General features: G+C 55.2%; 1 protein-coding gene across 3 annotated transcripts; it reads left to right on the plus strand.

Moving 5' to 3' along the window:
- The first annotated feature begins 3,531 nt into the window (after positions 1–3,531).
- On the plus strand, positions 3,532–16,367 carry S1PR3 (sphingosine-1-phosphate receptor 3). 3 transcript variants are annotated; one of them, XR_013999861.1, is made up of 3 exons: positions 3,532–3,761; positions 11,339–14,592; positions 16,346–16,367. XR_013999861.1 is itself a non-coding variant. In XM_081151487.1 (2 exons), exon 2 carries the CDS (start codon positions 11,473–11,475, stop codon positions 12,607–12,609), a length of 1,137 nt encoding a protein of 378 aa, XP_081007613.1. In that variant the 5' UTR covers positions 3,532–3,761; positions 11,339–11,472; the 3' UTR covers positions 12,610–14,658. The 3 variants fall into 3 exon arrangements, 1 of the variants encoding a protein (XP_081007613.1); XR_013999862.1 differs by lacking the exon at positions 16,346–16,367 and adding an exon at positions 15,084–16,259; XM_081151487.1 differs by lacking the exon at positions 16,346–16,367 and having other exon boundaries at positions 11,339–14,658.
- Positions 16,368–16,654: the final 287 nt, after the last annotated feature.

Below are 16,654 nucleotides of genomic sequence, written 5' to 3' on the forward strand. Positions count from 1 at the left end.
CCCTTCCCTGTGGCTCCCCGACCCAACCCCACCCTGCAGAGAGCTCCCTCCACAGGCTGCGAACTCACCACATTGTCCTGAGTGCACGCTTGAAGAGCGTCTCTGAAAATCAAAAAAGACAGCATGCACGTTTACTCAAGATAAGAGCTAAAGCAGAGCTAAGAATAGGCATGGTGCAGATTAATTCTGACCCACGGACTGCAAAAAGTATCCTGGGGTCCAGAGGCAGAGGCTGGGAGGGTGGGAGGAAGTAGGCGTATCACAGTAGGCGCATTCCAGGCCACTGGCTCCTGCAATCCACTTCTGCATGCCAGGCTCTGCTGGGAAAGCCTCCCTGGTAGTGAGAGTCTTACAACTGGCTGTCCTCTAATCTCTGGGCACCTGTGTGCCAGGCTGCAGGCCCTAGTGTTGGGAAAGCGAATGCATTTTCTTTTTGAAAAATTTCAAATAAATATATAATATACTTGTTCAAATGATATTCAAGTTTGGGGCCATGTGCCTTTCAAAAGTATACAGATGGACATAAATCATACTATCTTTTTATTTTATTCCCATAAGCCTAGATTTGAGTTGATAGCCCAAGTTCAGAGGTGGAAAAATACTGAAGTTATTTAGCACCGGACATTTTAGTTTTCTCCAATTTTTATGATGAATTTTTTTTAAACATATGAAGAAGGGGAACACATTGTACAACTTCCTCCCCATATCCACCACCCAGATTGCTAACATTTTGTCAGATCAGCTTTATGTGTATATATTGATTTTGCAGAATAATTTATAAACAAGTTTCAGACATCAACATATTTCACCCTCCAGCAGTTGAGCAGGAATATCCTAAAAACAAGGCTGTTCTCCCAGAGAAGCACTGTGCTGTCACACCTTGTAACATCAGCAATGCCTGTCACATCATTCATACTCCGTCACCCTGGAACGGCCTCCGGCTTGTCTCTCACCATGGTCAGTGACCCGGGTGCGATCAGGCTCATGCTTGTTACGAATGTTGCATCGTTTTAGTTGTTTTTGTACTATTCTCACCCTTTTTCTGACATTGACTTTTTTGAGACCTGGCCAACTGACTACAGAACGGCCACTGTCAGGACTGCTTCTGCCCGGTGTGGGTCGCCTGGCTGCTCTACCCCCCTCTTCATCCCTAAGCGGGAAGTGCAGGCTCCACGCATGGCCTCTGATTCAAATTAAGCGTTTTTAGCAGGACCGCAGCGTCGGTGCTATTGTGTGCTGGATTCCACGGCATGGTGCTGTCAGGCTGATCCAGTATCGTGGCTCCTGTTACACACTTATACTTGATCCCGTTACATACTTGATCCCATTAAGGTGCTGGAAGCCAGGTGTCGCCATTGAAAATGAAGAATGTTTTCCTTCACAGTTAGCTCTGTGTGGCCGGCCAGCGCTGGACACCTCCACCTCTGTGTGCATTAAATCTACTCGATCTGCCTGTTTCCCCGAGGGCTGCAGGATGGGCACTTGCTATCTCTCCCATTCTGTCTGCATTGGTGGGCTGGCATTCTTCCTGTTAGGAAAGGGTGCAGAGGCGGAGACTTGCATCCACAGACTCTGGGAGGGCTGGCCTTCTGAGGAGCAGTGACAGAACATGGTCTCCAGGGGTGGGGAGGGGCTTGGGCAGGATCCAGTGTCTGAGCTTCAGGGGGGGGGCACTGGGGCAGTGAGAGGACTGGACTGTGTGTGGTGGGGGAGCTTCCCAGGACTGGGAATCTTTGGGGGAAAGGAGTCTTGTCAAAAGACGAGTTTCAGGAATGCCACCTTGTCAAATCCGGTCTCTTTTAGGATGCCTGTGGTAAGGAGCCCCACTATTTTTAGGGCTTCTGGAGTCTGCAGGACAGTGGCTAGCACATGATCGGCTGCCCTGGTGATGGCAAGTGGGCCAGGAGGCCAGTCCCTCCTTCCCTTTCTTGACTCGATGCTGTAGAAGTGGAAAATGAGACACATTCGGTCCCACTTGAAATTTGGGACAGAAATGGCTTCTCAGAACTTGTACAAGGCACTCTAGTGAGTCTGCAAGGCCAGACGCTGAGGGGCTCACAGCAGCACAGGCAGGGTGGATTAACAGCAACAGGGACAGGACCCACCGCTCTCCACTGAGCCCCAAGAGCAGCCCAGAGGTCTCGAACCACCAACCTCTTGGGTTTCTCAAGGGGGACTACTGAGGCCAGCAGAGGGGCCAGCAGTCTGTACTGTTCCATTATGAGACAGGTGCCCATCAGGGCTCAAACCCACCCCTAATAAGCATCTGCTCCCAGCTCCAGGGGAAGGCTGCTGTGGGGGCTCCTGCTGCTCTGGGGGCTCCTTCTCTGGAAGCGAGAGGGCACATGAGGGGCAGGTATCTGAGGGAGGCCCTTCCCCAAGCTTCCCCACCTCGCTCTAGGACGCCTGCGGCTCCAGTCTTGTCAGCTCAGGAAGGCACAGCCTTGCTTTGGATAACCGGTCTCCCGCTTCCTTCTCCCCCCCCCCCCCCCAAGCCCTAGGGAGGCTGCTGTGCCCCCTCGATCCAGGGCCTTCACAAAGGTCCGTTGTCGCCTCCCTGGGGATTCTTTCTGAAGCGCTTCGCAAGGAGCATCTTAATCGCAACAGAGACGACCCGAGCGGGGCAGAGGGGTCGCCGAGACCCGCGCTGCACGTTCCGGGCTGCGGGGCTCTCGTGTCCGGGGCGGGTGGGTGATGCGGGGCTCGAAAGGGAGGCACGCGGCGGGCGCTAGGCCCCGTCTGCCCGACGCGACCGCATCACCGAGGGTCGGTCGGTTTCAAACGGGAATGACCGCGATCGCCACGAGGATAATGGCCGGTAACAGGAATACCGGCCCGAACTCACCTTCAGCGCGCCCGGCCCAAGCCCAGCTCCGGACCCGGTTCGGACCTGTCCCCACTGGGTCTTCGGGTCCCGGGGCGGGCGCCTGGAACTAGCCTGACAAGCGCAAGGTCCGGAGGTCGACCTGGGGCTGGGGCAGAAGGCGAACCGGCCCCAAGAGCACTGGGGGGGCGCGGGGGACGCGGGGGACTTGGAGAGGTGGGGAACTGGGGGCAAGAGGGGCGGGGAGACGGGGCTGGAAGCTGAAGGCGGGAAGCGGGGCGAAGGGGTCTAGGGGCGGCGGGAGAGGGCTGCGGTGGGGAGCCGCAGACGGGGCGCCGGGAGGCGGGCGCGTGGGGTGGGGAGGGGGAGGAGGGACAGGAAAGCTGGGCGCAGGGGGAGGGAGGTGGGCGCGTGGGGTGGGGGGTGGGGAGGAGGGACAGGAAAGCTGGGCGCAGGGGGAGGGAGGTGGGCGAGTGGGGTGGGGGGTGGGGAGGAGGGACCGGGACGCTGGGCGCAGGAGGAGGGGGGTGGGCGCGTGGGGTGGGGGGTGGGGAGGAGGGACAGGAAAGCTGGGCGCAGGGGCAGGGAGGTGGGCGAGTGGGGTGGGGGGTGGGGAGGAGGGACCGGGAAGCTGGGGGCGAGGCGCAGGGGGAGGAGGCGGGGCGGGAGGCGGGGGCTGGAGGCGGGATTGCGGAGCGCGGGCCCCGCCCCGGGGACGCTGCAAAAGTTTCCTCCGGGCTGGTGCTGGCAGAGGCAGAGGGAGCCGTCCCGGGGACACGCGACAGGGACCCGGCGCTGAGCGTGCCCGCAGGACGAGCCCTCCAGGCCGGCGTGGGAGCCCCTGAGCCCGCGGCTGTCCCGGGTCCCAGCCGGCTTGCATCTGAGCGGGGACCGCGCCCCAGGATGCCGGCGGCCCGAGCGCGCCGCGCGGACGGAGGTGAGCCGGCGGGGCCGGGGTCGCGGACGCCGGGGTGGGTGGGGGCCCACTTTCCTCACGGAATTCCAGCGGGTCCTGGGGAGACAGTGGCCTGGGCGGAGGAGCGCACCGAGCCCCCCTCCCCCCAGCCCTGCGCCCCGGGCCGCGCCGCGCGGGGGGCGGGGGGCGCTTCCCCACGGCTGCCCTCGGAGCCCCTGGACCCCGCTGCTGCTCGGGAACCTGCGTGGACGAGAATTGGCTTTTCTTGGGGAAGTTCCGTCGGTCGGTCGTTTACCTTGGACAATGAAAAAGTTAGGCGCGCCCCCAGAACGCGGGCCTGGGGACTCGGGAAGTGTGGTTGTGGTCATTCTCCTGGTAAAGTCATTTTGAACAGTTACATTCGCCACAAAATTCCTTTTTTCTTTTTATTTCTCAAACAAGGCCATCAGGGCTGTCGGCACTGGGGCTGGACGGCGGAGTCGGGGTGCGGCAGTGCGGCGCCCACGGAAAAGGAGCTGCTGCGGTCCCGGCGGGGTCCACCTGGGAGGGGCCCCGGGGCCCCGGGCCCGGGCGCTGCGGGGAGCCCGCCGGCGCGGCCCCCTCTGGTCGCTGTCTGTCTGTCTGTCTCCCTCTGGCACTGGGCACTCCCAATGACATATTTCGTTGTGGTGTTTTTCTGTTTAGATGTAAAAGAGGGACCTCTTGTTAGAGTTTTGTAGAAGCGCCCGGTTGCTGTGAGGATGGGGCCGCAGCGTGGCGCAGGGCTCCGCGAGGACCGTCTGAACCGCAAGTGCGCCCGCGCGCGGTGCCCCGCGGAGCTCTGAGCACGCCGGGAATTAGGGATCTCTGGACACGGGAGGCTGCAGACGCTGTACACAATCACATGTTCACACTTCACCTTTCCAGCATTATTTTCTTCACTGATAAAAATCTTGCAGGCATGACTAAGAAAAACGTAATTCCTAGAAAGCTCAAGGGCAGGGCGAGGTTCTGCAGGTCTGAGCAGCCAGGAGGCCCCGCGGAGGCCGCTGGTGGCGAGGTGGCGGTGGAGGCGCTGGGGGGGTGCTCAGGGAGGGGTGGAAGTGCCAGGGTCTGTACCATCTCTCACGGAATCGATGCAGAGCTTGAGGCCAGTATGAATGATTTTCGTTGTCATCGAGCCGCAGGTTGGGTTTTCTCAGTCACCAAATGTCCAGGCTGGACCTGCTGGTCCGGCCGCTTGTCCTGACCCAGGAGATCTAGGATGCAGAGCCCCCCGAGACATAGACCCGGTGTGTCACGGCGGCTTTCATCTTAGAAATGCCGCCCTCCTCTTGTGTTTGTGAGTTTCCTTTCGTGCATGGCTCTCCTGACTTCGTACAGCGACCGGGTAGGAGAAACTCTGTCCTGTGAGGAGCCTGCACATGGACCAGCGGCTTTCTCAAAGTGCGGGACTGGTTCTCCGGCCCCGGGAATAATGACACACTTTTGATTCCATGGCATCTCTTCCATCTCCCGAAGATTCAGTGCCTACAATGTACGCATGTTTTTATTACCAGCAAATGAGAACTTGAGCATGTCATACTCTTGAAAATTGGGGTACCATCTTGTAGAACCCCATTTTGTCTGCCAGGGCTTGAGACCCTGCCTTGAGTGCTGACTCAGCTGACCAGGCATCTCAGGGAGCCCCAGGCGGGAGCCAGCACCCAACCGGAGTGCTGGGGCCTGCAGCCCGTTTCCTCACGCTTGGCTTCCTACTTCTTTTCTCAGTTTTGGAGTTATTTCATATTATTATTCATATTATTTCATATTATTCCTTTGCCATATATTTTCTGCTGAAGTAACTGCCTTAAGAGATTTTCCGTTAGTTTTTGGAGATAATACGAGATACCAAGTGGAATCCTATCTAGTGTCAGTTAATAGAACATTTCAGTTACATTGTTGCAGCGACTGGACATCAAGTCTCCTTGATGTTTTGCTTTATTCTGTGTTTGAGGAACTGAAGCTTTGTCTGTAAGAGCCCAGACACAGGCCAGCTGGGTCAAATCCGGGATGAGATTGCTTGGTGGAGACTGTGGCACCCAGTGGGTGGGTCTGGCGTCGCATGGGCACCATGAGCTGCAGTGGGCGTCCTGGTCAGGTGATGAGGCTCTTTGGCCTGACAATGCTACTCCATTTCCCTGGAGGCAGAGCTCTCTGCATATTTCAGGGAAGCCCATTCCAGGATTTTGCTGGCTTAGTGGCTAAGAGGCAATTTGGCTCCAAAGCATGCGGGGGGGGGGAGGGGTGCGCTCTGGTCACCATCGAGGTGAAGAACACGTGGAAAGGTGGTCACCTCCAGAAAAGTTTAGATTAACGTGGTGTACTGGGCACAGACACCCAGCCAAGTTTGGCCTCTTCCAAGCTGTGCCACTAAGGACAGTGGCCACCCTCCCACGCAGCCTCAGTTTCCTCCTGTGTACATTCAGAAGGCAGATGGGAGACCAGATATGGCCCCTGCGAGGTGCAGTGCTTGGTGGCCATGCCATGTCACCAAGTGGGAGCACTGCTTTGGGAAAGGGTGTGAGGGACCCTACTCGTAGGTCTCCTTGGGCAGAAGGCCTCTTATTTGCATATACCTTTAGCTGCCTCAGGGAGCTCAGTCCCTGTCCCCCCCTTGGTCCTGTGAAGTCTTGGTAGGAATTCAGTCCTGTGCCCTCACTTGGAGCGAGCAGGGAAGAGAAGTTTTGAAAACCTTAGAGAAGTTTTGAAAACCTTGAGAAGCAAAGAGTAAGGTCTTGTGCATCAAAAGCAGCTGTCTTCCTGTGGACAGGCCCGGGGGCCCGGGGCGAGCACTCACATGAAACCTACCTGGTTCATGTGGACAGTGGTCTCGTGTTCTCGCTGGAAGCTCTGCTGCTGGCCTGGAGCAAAGGGCGAGCGTGCGAAGCAGTGTGTGCGCGAAGCCTCTTGCTGTGAACTCTTTCTGAAAGCAGAGGGGTCACCTGAGAAATCCGAAGCCAGGGGAAACACTGGCAAAGAATTCGCTGGGGCTGTGAAATGGCCAACTCATTATTTCCTTTTGAAAGAAAAAACTCTTGTGTTCCAAGAAATTTTGCTTGTTGGCAAATGCTTGGTGTTTTAATTTAGTTTAGAGGGTGAACTAATTGATTTCCCTGGGAGACGATGCCTATTAGAAACACTGCATCCTGTATTCAACCAGGAGAAATTTCTTACTATCCTGTTGTGGTTTTCTTTTTTGCCGAGAGAGAGACCTCAGACTTTGTGGAACTATTTCTGTACTTTTTTTTTTCTTCTTTTTATAGATTGTTTATTTTCCAAATTGACGTGTAGAGAAAGTGAATCGTTAGGACTGTGAGGGTGTGAGGGGTCCAGGCTCTACAGATGGACATAGGCCAGGCCCACTCGAGGGTGCAGTGCTGTTGGACTCTGGTCATTGGGAGACCACTGCCAGGGAGCCTGTGTATCTATTACAACATGCAGAACTTTCTGAGGATGTAGGAGACTAGCTGCACACTTTTCTCAGCATCGCGCTTTAAGTGTTCAGGTGGAATTTAAACAGTGATCGAACTTGTACAGTGTCCCTGCCAGCCCCAGGCACTAATCTTTTAAAATGAAGCAAAATGTGAGCAGTCCGGGGGACTTCCCCCCCCCCGCCCCTCACACCCAGTTGCAGGACGCTGGCCAACCTGGTAAACCTCCTCAGGACCCTCTGCATCAGAGACCACACGGTACCAACACGGTATGCTTGCACATCAGAGGTGCCGCTGACATACAGGCACCTGCTCTCACAGGACGTGGGCACCCAGAACACAGAAAAACCACCCGTGTCCACAAACCATAAACAGTGCATCTCTCCACTCAGTGTCCACATGCACGACTGGCAGGAGCATCCTCTCCCGAGGAGGGCCCAGGCACTAGGGTATCCTGCAGGCCCTTCATGTGAAGGTCAGCATCAGGCTGCACCAGGGGATGACAAGCCCAGACAGTGGTCCCATCTGGGAGTGGCCAGTGACTAGAAGGGCTTCGGGGGCACCTGAGCTGCCAGCCTCAGGGGTGTTGGGTCGGGACAGGTCTTTGTGGGCTGAGACAGCTGGCAGTTGGCCTTCCTCGAGATGCTTTTGACCCTGCACAGCAATGGTCAGACAAATATAAAATCAGTCTGGCCTTTAGCCAGCACTCGGCTCTCAGGATGGGTCTACTTCTTAATGCAGATAATCCAAAGAAAATATGCTTTTAAATTCCAAAGACAACTGGATAGCTTCCAATTATGCAAAATGTAGGGACTCGCATTTAACAAAAAAATGTTCTTGAAAAAATATGCTCCTTGCCCTGGCTGGTGTGGCTCAGCTGCTTGGGCATTGCCCCAGGCACAAAGGGGTCACCGAGTTCAGTTCCTGGTCAGGGCACATGCCGGGGTCGAGCACCCCCCAAGGTATGGGGCATGTAGGAGGCACCTATTAATGTTAGGCTCTCACGTTGATGTTTCTTTCTCTCTCTCCCTCTCCCTTCCTTCCTCTCTCTCTAAAAATCAATAAACCATTTAAAAACTGCGCCTTGAGCAATGAATATTTAATTAAGGAAAATGATAAATCAGGCATTAATGGGAAAATATGTTCACCCTCAGAATTCAAGGTTTTAATGGGTCCCTGGCACATCTTATACTGTTTTTATTGTGGTCTTATTGCTTTTTACTACTTTTTATTGTTTTCTGGGTTTTTTCCGCTCTGCTCAATTTTATCAAAACTCTCCGCGTGCAGGGGAAAGAAAAAGCTCTCAGTCTGCAGAGCCGTGGCCTGTTGCCCTCTGCTCTTTGTCTTGGAGAACCCAGATCTGGCAGGTTTAAGGGGCCTCACTTCCCTCTCTCTGGCTTCATGACACAGTCAGAGGGGTCTCGGGCGTCCAGAGGGAGCCATGAGGTACATAAAATGGCATGGAGTTATCATGGGGGAAACTGAGGCACAAGCTTCAGATGTACAGCAGTCTCAGAACCCTTTCCGATGCACATGCCTGAAGCGCCTTCTCCCTCACCGGTGGGAATTAATTCACATACAGTCCTCACTGATGGTTTATGGTCCTTCAGACCCGGTGCTAAGTCAGTTATCCCAGGCATCGTGTTAACCACATACATGCCGTCTTCAGCTCCTGGCATGGAAGCCCCTGAGGGGGAAGCACATGTGCAAGAGGCATTCTGAGCCCAACTGCAGGAGGTGGCCCAGTGTGGGGTGTGCCTGGAGGCCCTCAGCCCAGCTTTGGGGGAAGGAGCCACACTCAGGCCGCTGCTGCTTTATGACTCTCAGGGGAGCAGTGCCCGTTTCCCTTCCGTGCTGCGGTGCTGGGCCTTTTCCATGGACAAGGACACTTGTGGTGTTGCCAGCATCCTCCGTGTGGGCAGTGTGAGCTCTCACTCAGTGCTTGTGGCTGGTGTCCAGCAATGGGGGTGTGGATTCCCCGTTGACCGCTCACAGATGACGAATTCAAAGCGGCAGCAATAAAGGCAAAGGTGTGCACAGGTACGGGGCCCCGCGGGCGCCGGATCCTGAGGCTGTGAGCTCGTGGTGGCAGTGTGAGGTTAGACAGGGCACTTCAGGCAAGGGCTCAGAGCCTGCCAGCTGCTGCCACCGTTTCTACTCTTAAAAACACAGCTTGCAGTTTGTGTAAAAGTGGTGTGCAGTCTCAGGGAAAAGCACCAGGGGCTGGGCTGGTTTGAGAAAATGCCACAGAGCAGGTAGCATTTGACTTAGGCTTGAAGGACTGACAAGACTGAAGTAAGAATGGGGCACAGACAAGAGTGGTCGGGGGCTGGTGGGAAAGCTGCCCGCCGAGGGGACCTGTCCCTGCTGCCTCTGAAAGAACCAAGAGAGGTCTGTTGTCCTCGACGCGCCTCAGTCCAAGTTGGGGGAGGGGGCACGGGGCAGCCTTGCCTTATGCCCAAGGCAGCAAGGTGACCCTGGGCACAGGGGAGGCAGCGATGGAGGAGACTCGGCGGTTGTCCCCTCCAGGCCTTCATCGCCAGTCCAGCCTCAGAACTGGCCTGCAGCTTCCTTCTGAAGTTAGAAAAGGTTTCTGCCACACTTGGTGGTCAGGCTGACCTCCAAGCCCTCCGTGGCCTTAGACAGCTGTCATGGTGGGGCCAGGGAAGGGTAGGGGCAGTTCCAGGCAGGGCCCAGGCATCTCCTCGGGTGCCAGGGCCCACAGGGTTTCCAGAACAAGGAGCACATGAAGCTCCTGGATGCTGGACGAAGCAGCAGGGCCACCTTTGACCAATCTCAGAGTCCCCCAGACAAATGAAGGCAGGGAGGGCTTCACAGAATCCTCAGGGCCCTGGGACCAGCACCTGAGGGGCAGGAAGGCAGTTCCCTGGAGGGCCCCATGGGCAGGGGATCTTGGCTGGGGTCTCCTCTGCTTCTGCTCTGCAGAGTAGCTTCCCAAATTGACCGCTGGGTCCTTCCAGGGACTGAGGCCTGTCTGGGCCTCGATTCGTACCTGGGAATGAGTTCAGTGGGTAGACAAGGCCTTCAGATCCCATCACACCCCAAAACACATAGCCCCAAATCATTGAAGAGTGGTCCATTTGCCCCAATCCAAATCTAGGGTTGTGAATTAAATGCTAAAAGTACAAAAAACCTTCACTGGATACTCATAGTGGGCTGTTTTAAATTAACGTCAATTGATCTTAGACATTTATATATTCAAATAATTTAAATTTAAAGTCAGTGAGTCCACCAAAAGCCCTTTCTACCTTCAGAGTTGGGTCAGCTTCACCCTCGACATCACAGGAGGCCGCAGGCAGGGTGGGGGTTGGGTGAGGGAAGGGTTAAAATTCAGGACCATCCAGGGCCTGGCTCACCCACCTTCACTGTCTCACTAGTCTCACTAGTGGGTTGTTTCTCTGGGCTCACACGTGCTGCGTTAGTATTTCCGGGCTCACATGCACTGGGTTAGTTTGGGGGTTTAGACAGTTAAAGCTGATATTCAGGCCTTTGAATTTTAGGCCAACTCAGAGCCCGCGGGCTCTCTCTTTCTCCCTTTAGCCTCAGTGAAAACTGGTTCTTCTACAGGTTTGTATTCCTTCCCCCCAGCCCCACACTCACTAGTGAAGTGGTTTCGTGTTCCTTCGCTGTCCCTCCTTAAGTGGCAGCGTGGCCGGTGTCAGGGCTTTCTGCCCTGCAGACCTAAGGGCCATCTGGTCTGATTTCTGTCCTTAGCCCTGGTTAGTTCCAGGGAAGGCAGTCGGGGAAGTGTGGGCATATCCTGTGATGTCACCCCAAGACTCCCAGAGAGCCCTTCTCTTGGTGACTGATAATGGTTTGTCAGCTCCCGTGCAGCAGGTAGGTCGGAATTAATTGGTAGCATTTCCAGAGGGACATTTTCTTTGGGCCTGTGCATCATGGTGACAGGAGTGAATGACCATGGCTTCTGCTTCGAAACCCCCTCCTGGCAACTGCAGACACCAAGCACCTCAGGAGCCTGGCCTGTGCTGAGAGACCCTCTCTGAGCCCGTGAGGACCAGCCATCCAAGTGCTTCAGCATATTTGGCGCCTTTCTCCAGCTCTGCTGTCACCCATGCTCTTAGGTGGTGTGATCTCATCACTGGCCCCTCCGTTTTCTCTTTGCAGGAGCCCATGCTCAACACCCCCGCGGGAGCCTGGCCAGGATCACTACTGAAGCCTGAGCCTGTCTCTGCTAGACATGGACGTTCCCAAGGCGCCCTCTGGTGGATTTGGGGCTGGCCATCTGTGAATTCCAAGTGATGTCCAACGTCCTCACGCCAAGCCCCAGGCCCTTCCCTGGGAACGGGACTCTGTACGAACATTATAGCTATGTGGGCAAGCTGGCCGGCAGGCTGAAGGATGCCCCCGAGGGCCGCACCCTCACCACTGTGCTGTTCTTGGTCATCTGCAGCTTCATTGTCCTGGAGAACCTGATGGTTCTGATTGCCATCTGGAAAAACAACAAATTTCACAACCGCATGTACTTTTTCATCGGCAACCTGGCTCTTTGTGACCTGCTGGCCGGCATCGCCTACACGGTCAACATTCTGATGTCGGGCAAGAAGACGCTGAGCCTGTCCCCCACGGTGTGGTTCCTGAGGGAAGGCAGCATGTTCGTGGCCCTCGGGGCGTCCACCTGCAGCTTGCTGGCCATCGCCATCGAGCGCCACCTGACCATGATCAAGATGAGGCCCTACGACGCCAACAAGAAGCACCGTGTCTTCCTCCTGATCGGGATGTGCTGGCTCATCGCATTCTCTCTGGGCGCCTTACCCATTCTGGGCTGGAACTGCCTGCAAAACCTCCCCGACTGCTCCACCATCCTGCCCCTCTATTCCAAGAAGTACATCGCGTTCTGCATTAGCATCTTCACCGCCATCCTGGCAACCATCGTGATCCTGTACGCCCGCATCTACTGCCTGGTGAAGTCCAGCAGCCGCAGGGTGGCCAGCCCCAACAACTCGGAGCGGTCCATGGCCCTGCTGCGAACCGTGGTGATCGTGGTGAGCGTGTTCATCGCCTGCTGGTCCCCACTCTTCATTCTCTTCCTCGCCGACGTGGCCTGCAGAGTGAAGGAGTGCGCAGTCCTGTTCAGGGACAAGTGGTTCATCGTGCTGGCGGTGCTCAACTCCGCCATGAACCCCGTCATCTACACGCTGGCCAGCAAGGAGATGCGGCGCGCCTTCTTCCGCCTGGTCTGCAACTGCCTGGTCAGGGCCCAGGGCGCCCGCTCCTTGCCCATCCAGCTCGCTCTTGATCCGAGCAAGAGCAAGTCCAGCGTCAGCAACAACAGCAGCCCCTCCCCGAAGAGCAAGGAAGACGTGCCCCGAGCGGTCAGCTCACCCTGCATCACTGACAGAAACAAGACCCTGCACAACGGGACCCTCTGCAAGTGAGGGCCAGCCTCGAGGAGCAGGGTCCGACATCTCTATGGGAGGAGCACCCGGCCCTGTGACCACAACCTCATTTACCGTGGGCATCACCGGGGCTTTGCCAGAGCTGAGACTCGAGAAATCTGTTCTGCCATCGGCCTGCCGAGTGTGGCGTCTCTTAAGGCTGGGACTCAAGGACTCCCCAACCCATTTCAGTGTAGACAGTGTTTCTTGTCCGTTTCGGGCTCCAAGCCTTCCAAATGTCCCAAGCTGCTGCGGTCAGTGCAGCTCCCAGGTGGCCTCCCCTGAGTCCCACCGTCGCTTACACGGTGCAGGACGCTGGGGTTTCAGGTGTCTGCTCTGGGCGCGTGCCGGAGCCGAAGCACCCAGCGCAGCTCACGGGCAGCAGGAGCGCGTTCTGACCAAACCCCCAGCTCTCAGGACATGACTGGGAACAAGGCGACACCAGTCCCAGTCTCAGGCGGACGTGAAGTCTGGAGCAGAGCAGGTTTTGAATGCCAACATTCTCAAAAAGGCCGTGTCAAGGCTGGTCCCAGAGTATGGGTCCGACTCTCACAGTCCTGAGACATGCAGATCAGTGTCTGGAGGATCCTGGTGAGAACAACCAAGTTCTGTGGGTACAGGACCCGGAGGACCTGTCAGGTGTCTCTGCACAGTTTTAAGGACACCCGGAGCCAAAGTAGCCAAATTACATGATTATTCACAAGTTTCCCCAAATCATGGAAAAGTTGTCCAAGGTCTTCCAGGATCTTGAGCCCCGGACCAACTAAGAAATGAACCCACTCGGGAGAAGCAAGGACAGACCCCTGGCCAGGCTCATCTTTCCAAGTTGCCGGAAGCAGCCACCTGTTCAATGGAAAATTCCTGCTGAGTTAGGACAGGTTTACAAGACAGCACTTAGCCCCTGTGTTCAGTTCCATTCTGCCCCAGGAAAGCGCAAGTCAGTAACCCCGGTGTTGTCACAGCCGAGGAGCTGGGCCAGGCGCAGTGGCATGGCCACCGGGAAGCCGGCCTGGCAGGCACTGTCCGAGCAGCTTCATTGTCAGGAGAGGGAACGTGAGCTGGTGGCTTGTGCTCCCTTCAAAGATGTACCGTCGTAACCGGATTTTCAGCATAGGCCGGCCCTGTGTCTGCCTCATCAGGGGTCACGCGCGGGCGCGGGCGGCTTCCCCGAGGATTCTGTCTGCGGGCTGGCGGAGAGAAACCGGCCGCGCAGCTCTCGCAGCACATGGCTGACGCGTGGAGCTCTGTGTAAAAACAAAGCAAACAACCTTCAAAAGGATTCTGACTCGGGGAAGCCTCCCACGAGCGCCCCTGAAGTCCTTAGTTCCAGTGAGAATGTTACCTGAGTAAAGACTAGAGTAGTGTTAATGCAGTAACTTTTCTGCAAAGAAACTGACCCCTGTTTTAGCTGATGCCAGCTCCTGTCACTAAGGGACATTCCCGTGGGTCCTGGGGCATCTCCATGCACTGACCAGAGACTTTGTTCATTGTTATTACTGATGACATAAATCCTTTTTGTAAGGAGAGACTCATCAGTGGCAATTTTTGCCACCTTCTTTATGTCACTTAAAAGGAGCATCTTTTCCGCACAACCTGAGAAAACCCAGGGCATTTCTAGCAAGTTAAGCATTATGGTACTGGGTGAAGAAAATGCATCAGAGGGCCGAATGTCAGGTTTTACATTTCACTTAGTCGTGACGTGACTTCAGAAATTTCTGTCATAGCTCCGAGTTGCTTTGGGGGCCCTGATCTCGGGGACTAATATTAATGACACTTGGCACTGTAGCCACAACTTCCCTTTGAAATAACACAAAGTGTTCAAGCAACTGAATGAAAAATACTCAAAAAAGTACTTGTGCTCATTTGATATGTGCAAAAAATTATCAACTTTAACGCAACGCGGGCACCCCTAGCTGTGCAGCTGGGGACGTAGAAGCTGACAGTTTCAGAGCCATGGGGAGACCTCCCACTAGGCCTCATTCGGTTAGTAACCAGCATTACGTCTCATATACTTGTGTTAAAAAAATAAAACCAAAGTTTTTGTACGAACCGTTGTTGGGAGTCCATGTGGGGTGCGCCAGGGCCACCCCTGCAGGTATGCAAGGTGGCAGCTTGGCCGCTCACCTGGGACAAGTGTCCCTTCAGGAATTAAGCCCCCAGGGCCCTGGTAACCCCTCCACCCTGCACTTCCCCATCGGTGCATCTCGTGTTCCGCGAGGTGAGGTGGAGAGGGCCGCTCCAGCTTTGATAGGCGGCTGCTGAAGGTCCGTGGGCTGCCCTTGAGCAGGGCGGAGGTGAGGGCCGTGCCAGTCAAGGCAGGGCCAAGAGATGGGGTGTTGGTTCTGCCCCATTTGCCAAAGGGAGAAGAGGTCAGAGCTGGCCCTTTCCCCAGCCTCCTCCCTCACGAACAGTAAGTCTGTGTGTGAGTGTGTGTGTGTGTGTGAGTGTGTGTGTGTGTGTCCTGTGTTTTGCAGAGACCGAGGCCAGCATTCGGCATAACTAGTGTGATGGCAGAAGTCACGGAGGAATCTCCCCAGCACAGCCGGGCACCAAGCCTGCGCCACCTCGGATTCTGCCCACAGCCAGTCCGTTCACAGGAGGCCCCTCGGGCACGCGTGTGCCCAGAGCCGCTTTCACCCCACGCCCCGGGCCAGCAGGCAGCGCTTGGTTGTGTTGGGTTTGGAGAAGCTCCTGGAGAAGCCTGAGAGGACCTGCTTTCTGGGGAAGGTTTCAGATTCCTTCCCCTCTTTTGAGGCAACACAAGATCCACTCTCCAAATGAGAGGCTTTTCATGATTTTCTTTATTGGCCACAGTTACAAGGACAATCATTTAAACAACGGACGGTGTAGAAAACAGCTGTTATCTCAACCCCGACCCATGGTTCTTCTGAGCTGGCAGAGAGCTTTTCACGGAATGTAACAAGGTGTATTTTATAGAAAACTTCTAAGTTACAAGTCCATGCTTTTAAGTTGTCTCTGGGAGCGCAAACCCTCGATCCAGTGTTTGAGTAGCTGCGTCAGATAGCCAAGGGTTTGCCACATAGAAATGCACACACCACTATTCTGAAAATGAAGGCACATTCTCTGATAACCAGTGACAAGTGCAGCATTGCCTACATGGGCGCAGCCTCCCCCTGGACACAACAACGACCCTTGGGGCCGAGCAGCCCTCCACCGGCGACCCCAGAGGCACAGGGACGTGCCGGGTGCGTCACCGAGGGCCTGCAGCTGGAGCCACGTCGTTTCCTGAAGGAGTAACGTGGATCCTCGGAAGGTGAGGAGGGCACTGAAGCCAAGTTCTTCCCCGCTGTGTCGCCGACGCTCCCGAATGTCGGCCAGGTAACCTGGTGCTCGCGTTGTTCGTGGAGTGGCGGTGCAGAGCCCGCAGTCAGTGTGTCCAGCCCTCGGTTCCAGGGGCCTGCTCTGCAGTCTTGTCACAGTACCAAAGAAGAAGGTGGCGGAGGGGCCGTCGGCCCAGACAGAGAACTTTACAGTAACTCTTGTATGTCACAAAAGTTAATGGAAAACCAAACACAAAATTTTTAAATAATATTTATCAACATGTATAATTTGTCATCCAAATGCTTTTCTAAAAAGTAATAAATCTTATCGTTACGCATTAAATTTATGTGGAGTTCTCACCTAATCCTTGGATTTGAAGATCAAATGTTTAATTCTTGTTTAAATCTGAATACAAAGGACATTCACATACTTAATTTTACAATATTTATTCTAGAACAAGTTATATTCAAAAGTCAAATGAACAGAGGACATTCCATCTGCAACCAGCACACAGTTACAGGTAATTCGGTTTTAGGGATGGACTTTCCCATTCACTTTTGCTTTGTTCATTGTCACCTGATTCGGTGGCAGAAGCCCTGGTCATGGGGATACGTCCCAGGTGTGACTGGGCCCCCTTGAACCCTAGGACCACAGTGTGCGCTCCCACGTGCACATTTTTCTACCTACAGCGTTTCAAGGTGATTCAACAGAGCGGAGCCTTTGAGATTTCATTTCCCACATGAAAGTGGCTCTTCCAGCCCCC

Source organism: Miniopterus schreibersii (assembly GCF_964146895.1).
Source record: "Miniopterus schreibersii genome assembly, chromosome: 11".
Taxonomy (NCBI): Eukaryota; Metazoa; Chordata; class Mammalia; order Chiroptera; family Miniopteridae; genus Miniopterus; species Miniopterus schreibersii.

Coding starts and splice junctions, on each gene's coding strand:
- S1PR3 (XM_081151487.1), top strand. CDS start 11,473: ATGTCCAACGTCCTCACGCCAAGCCCCAGGCCCTTCCCTGGGAACGGG.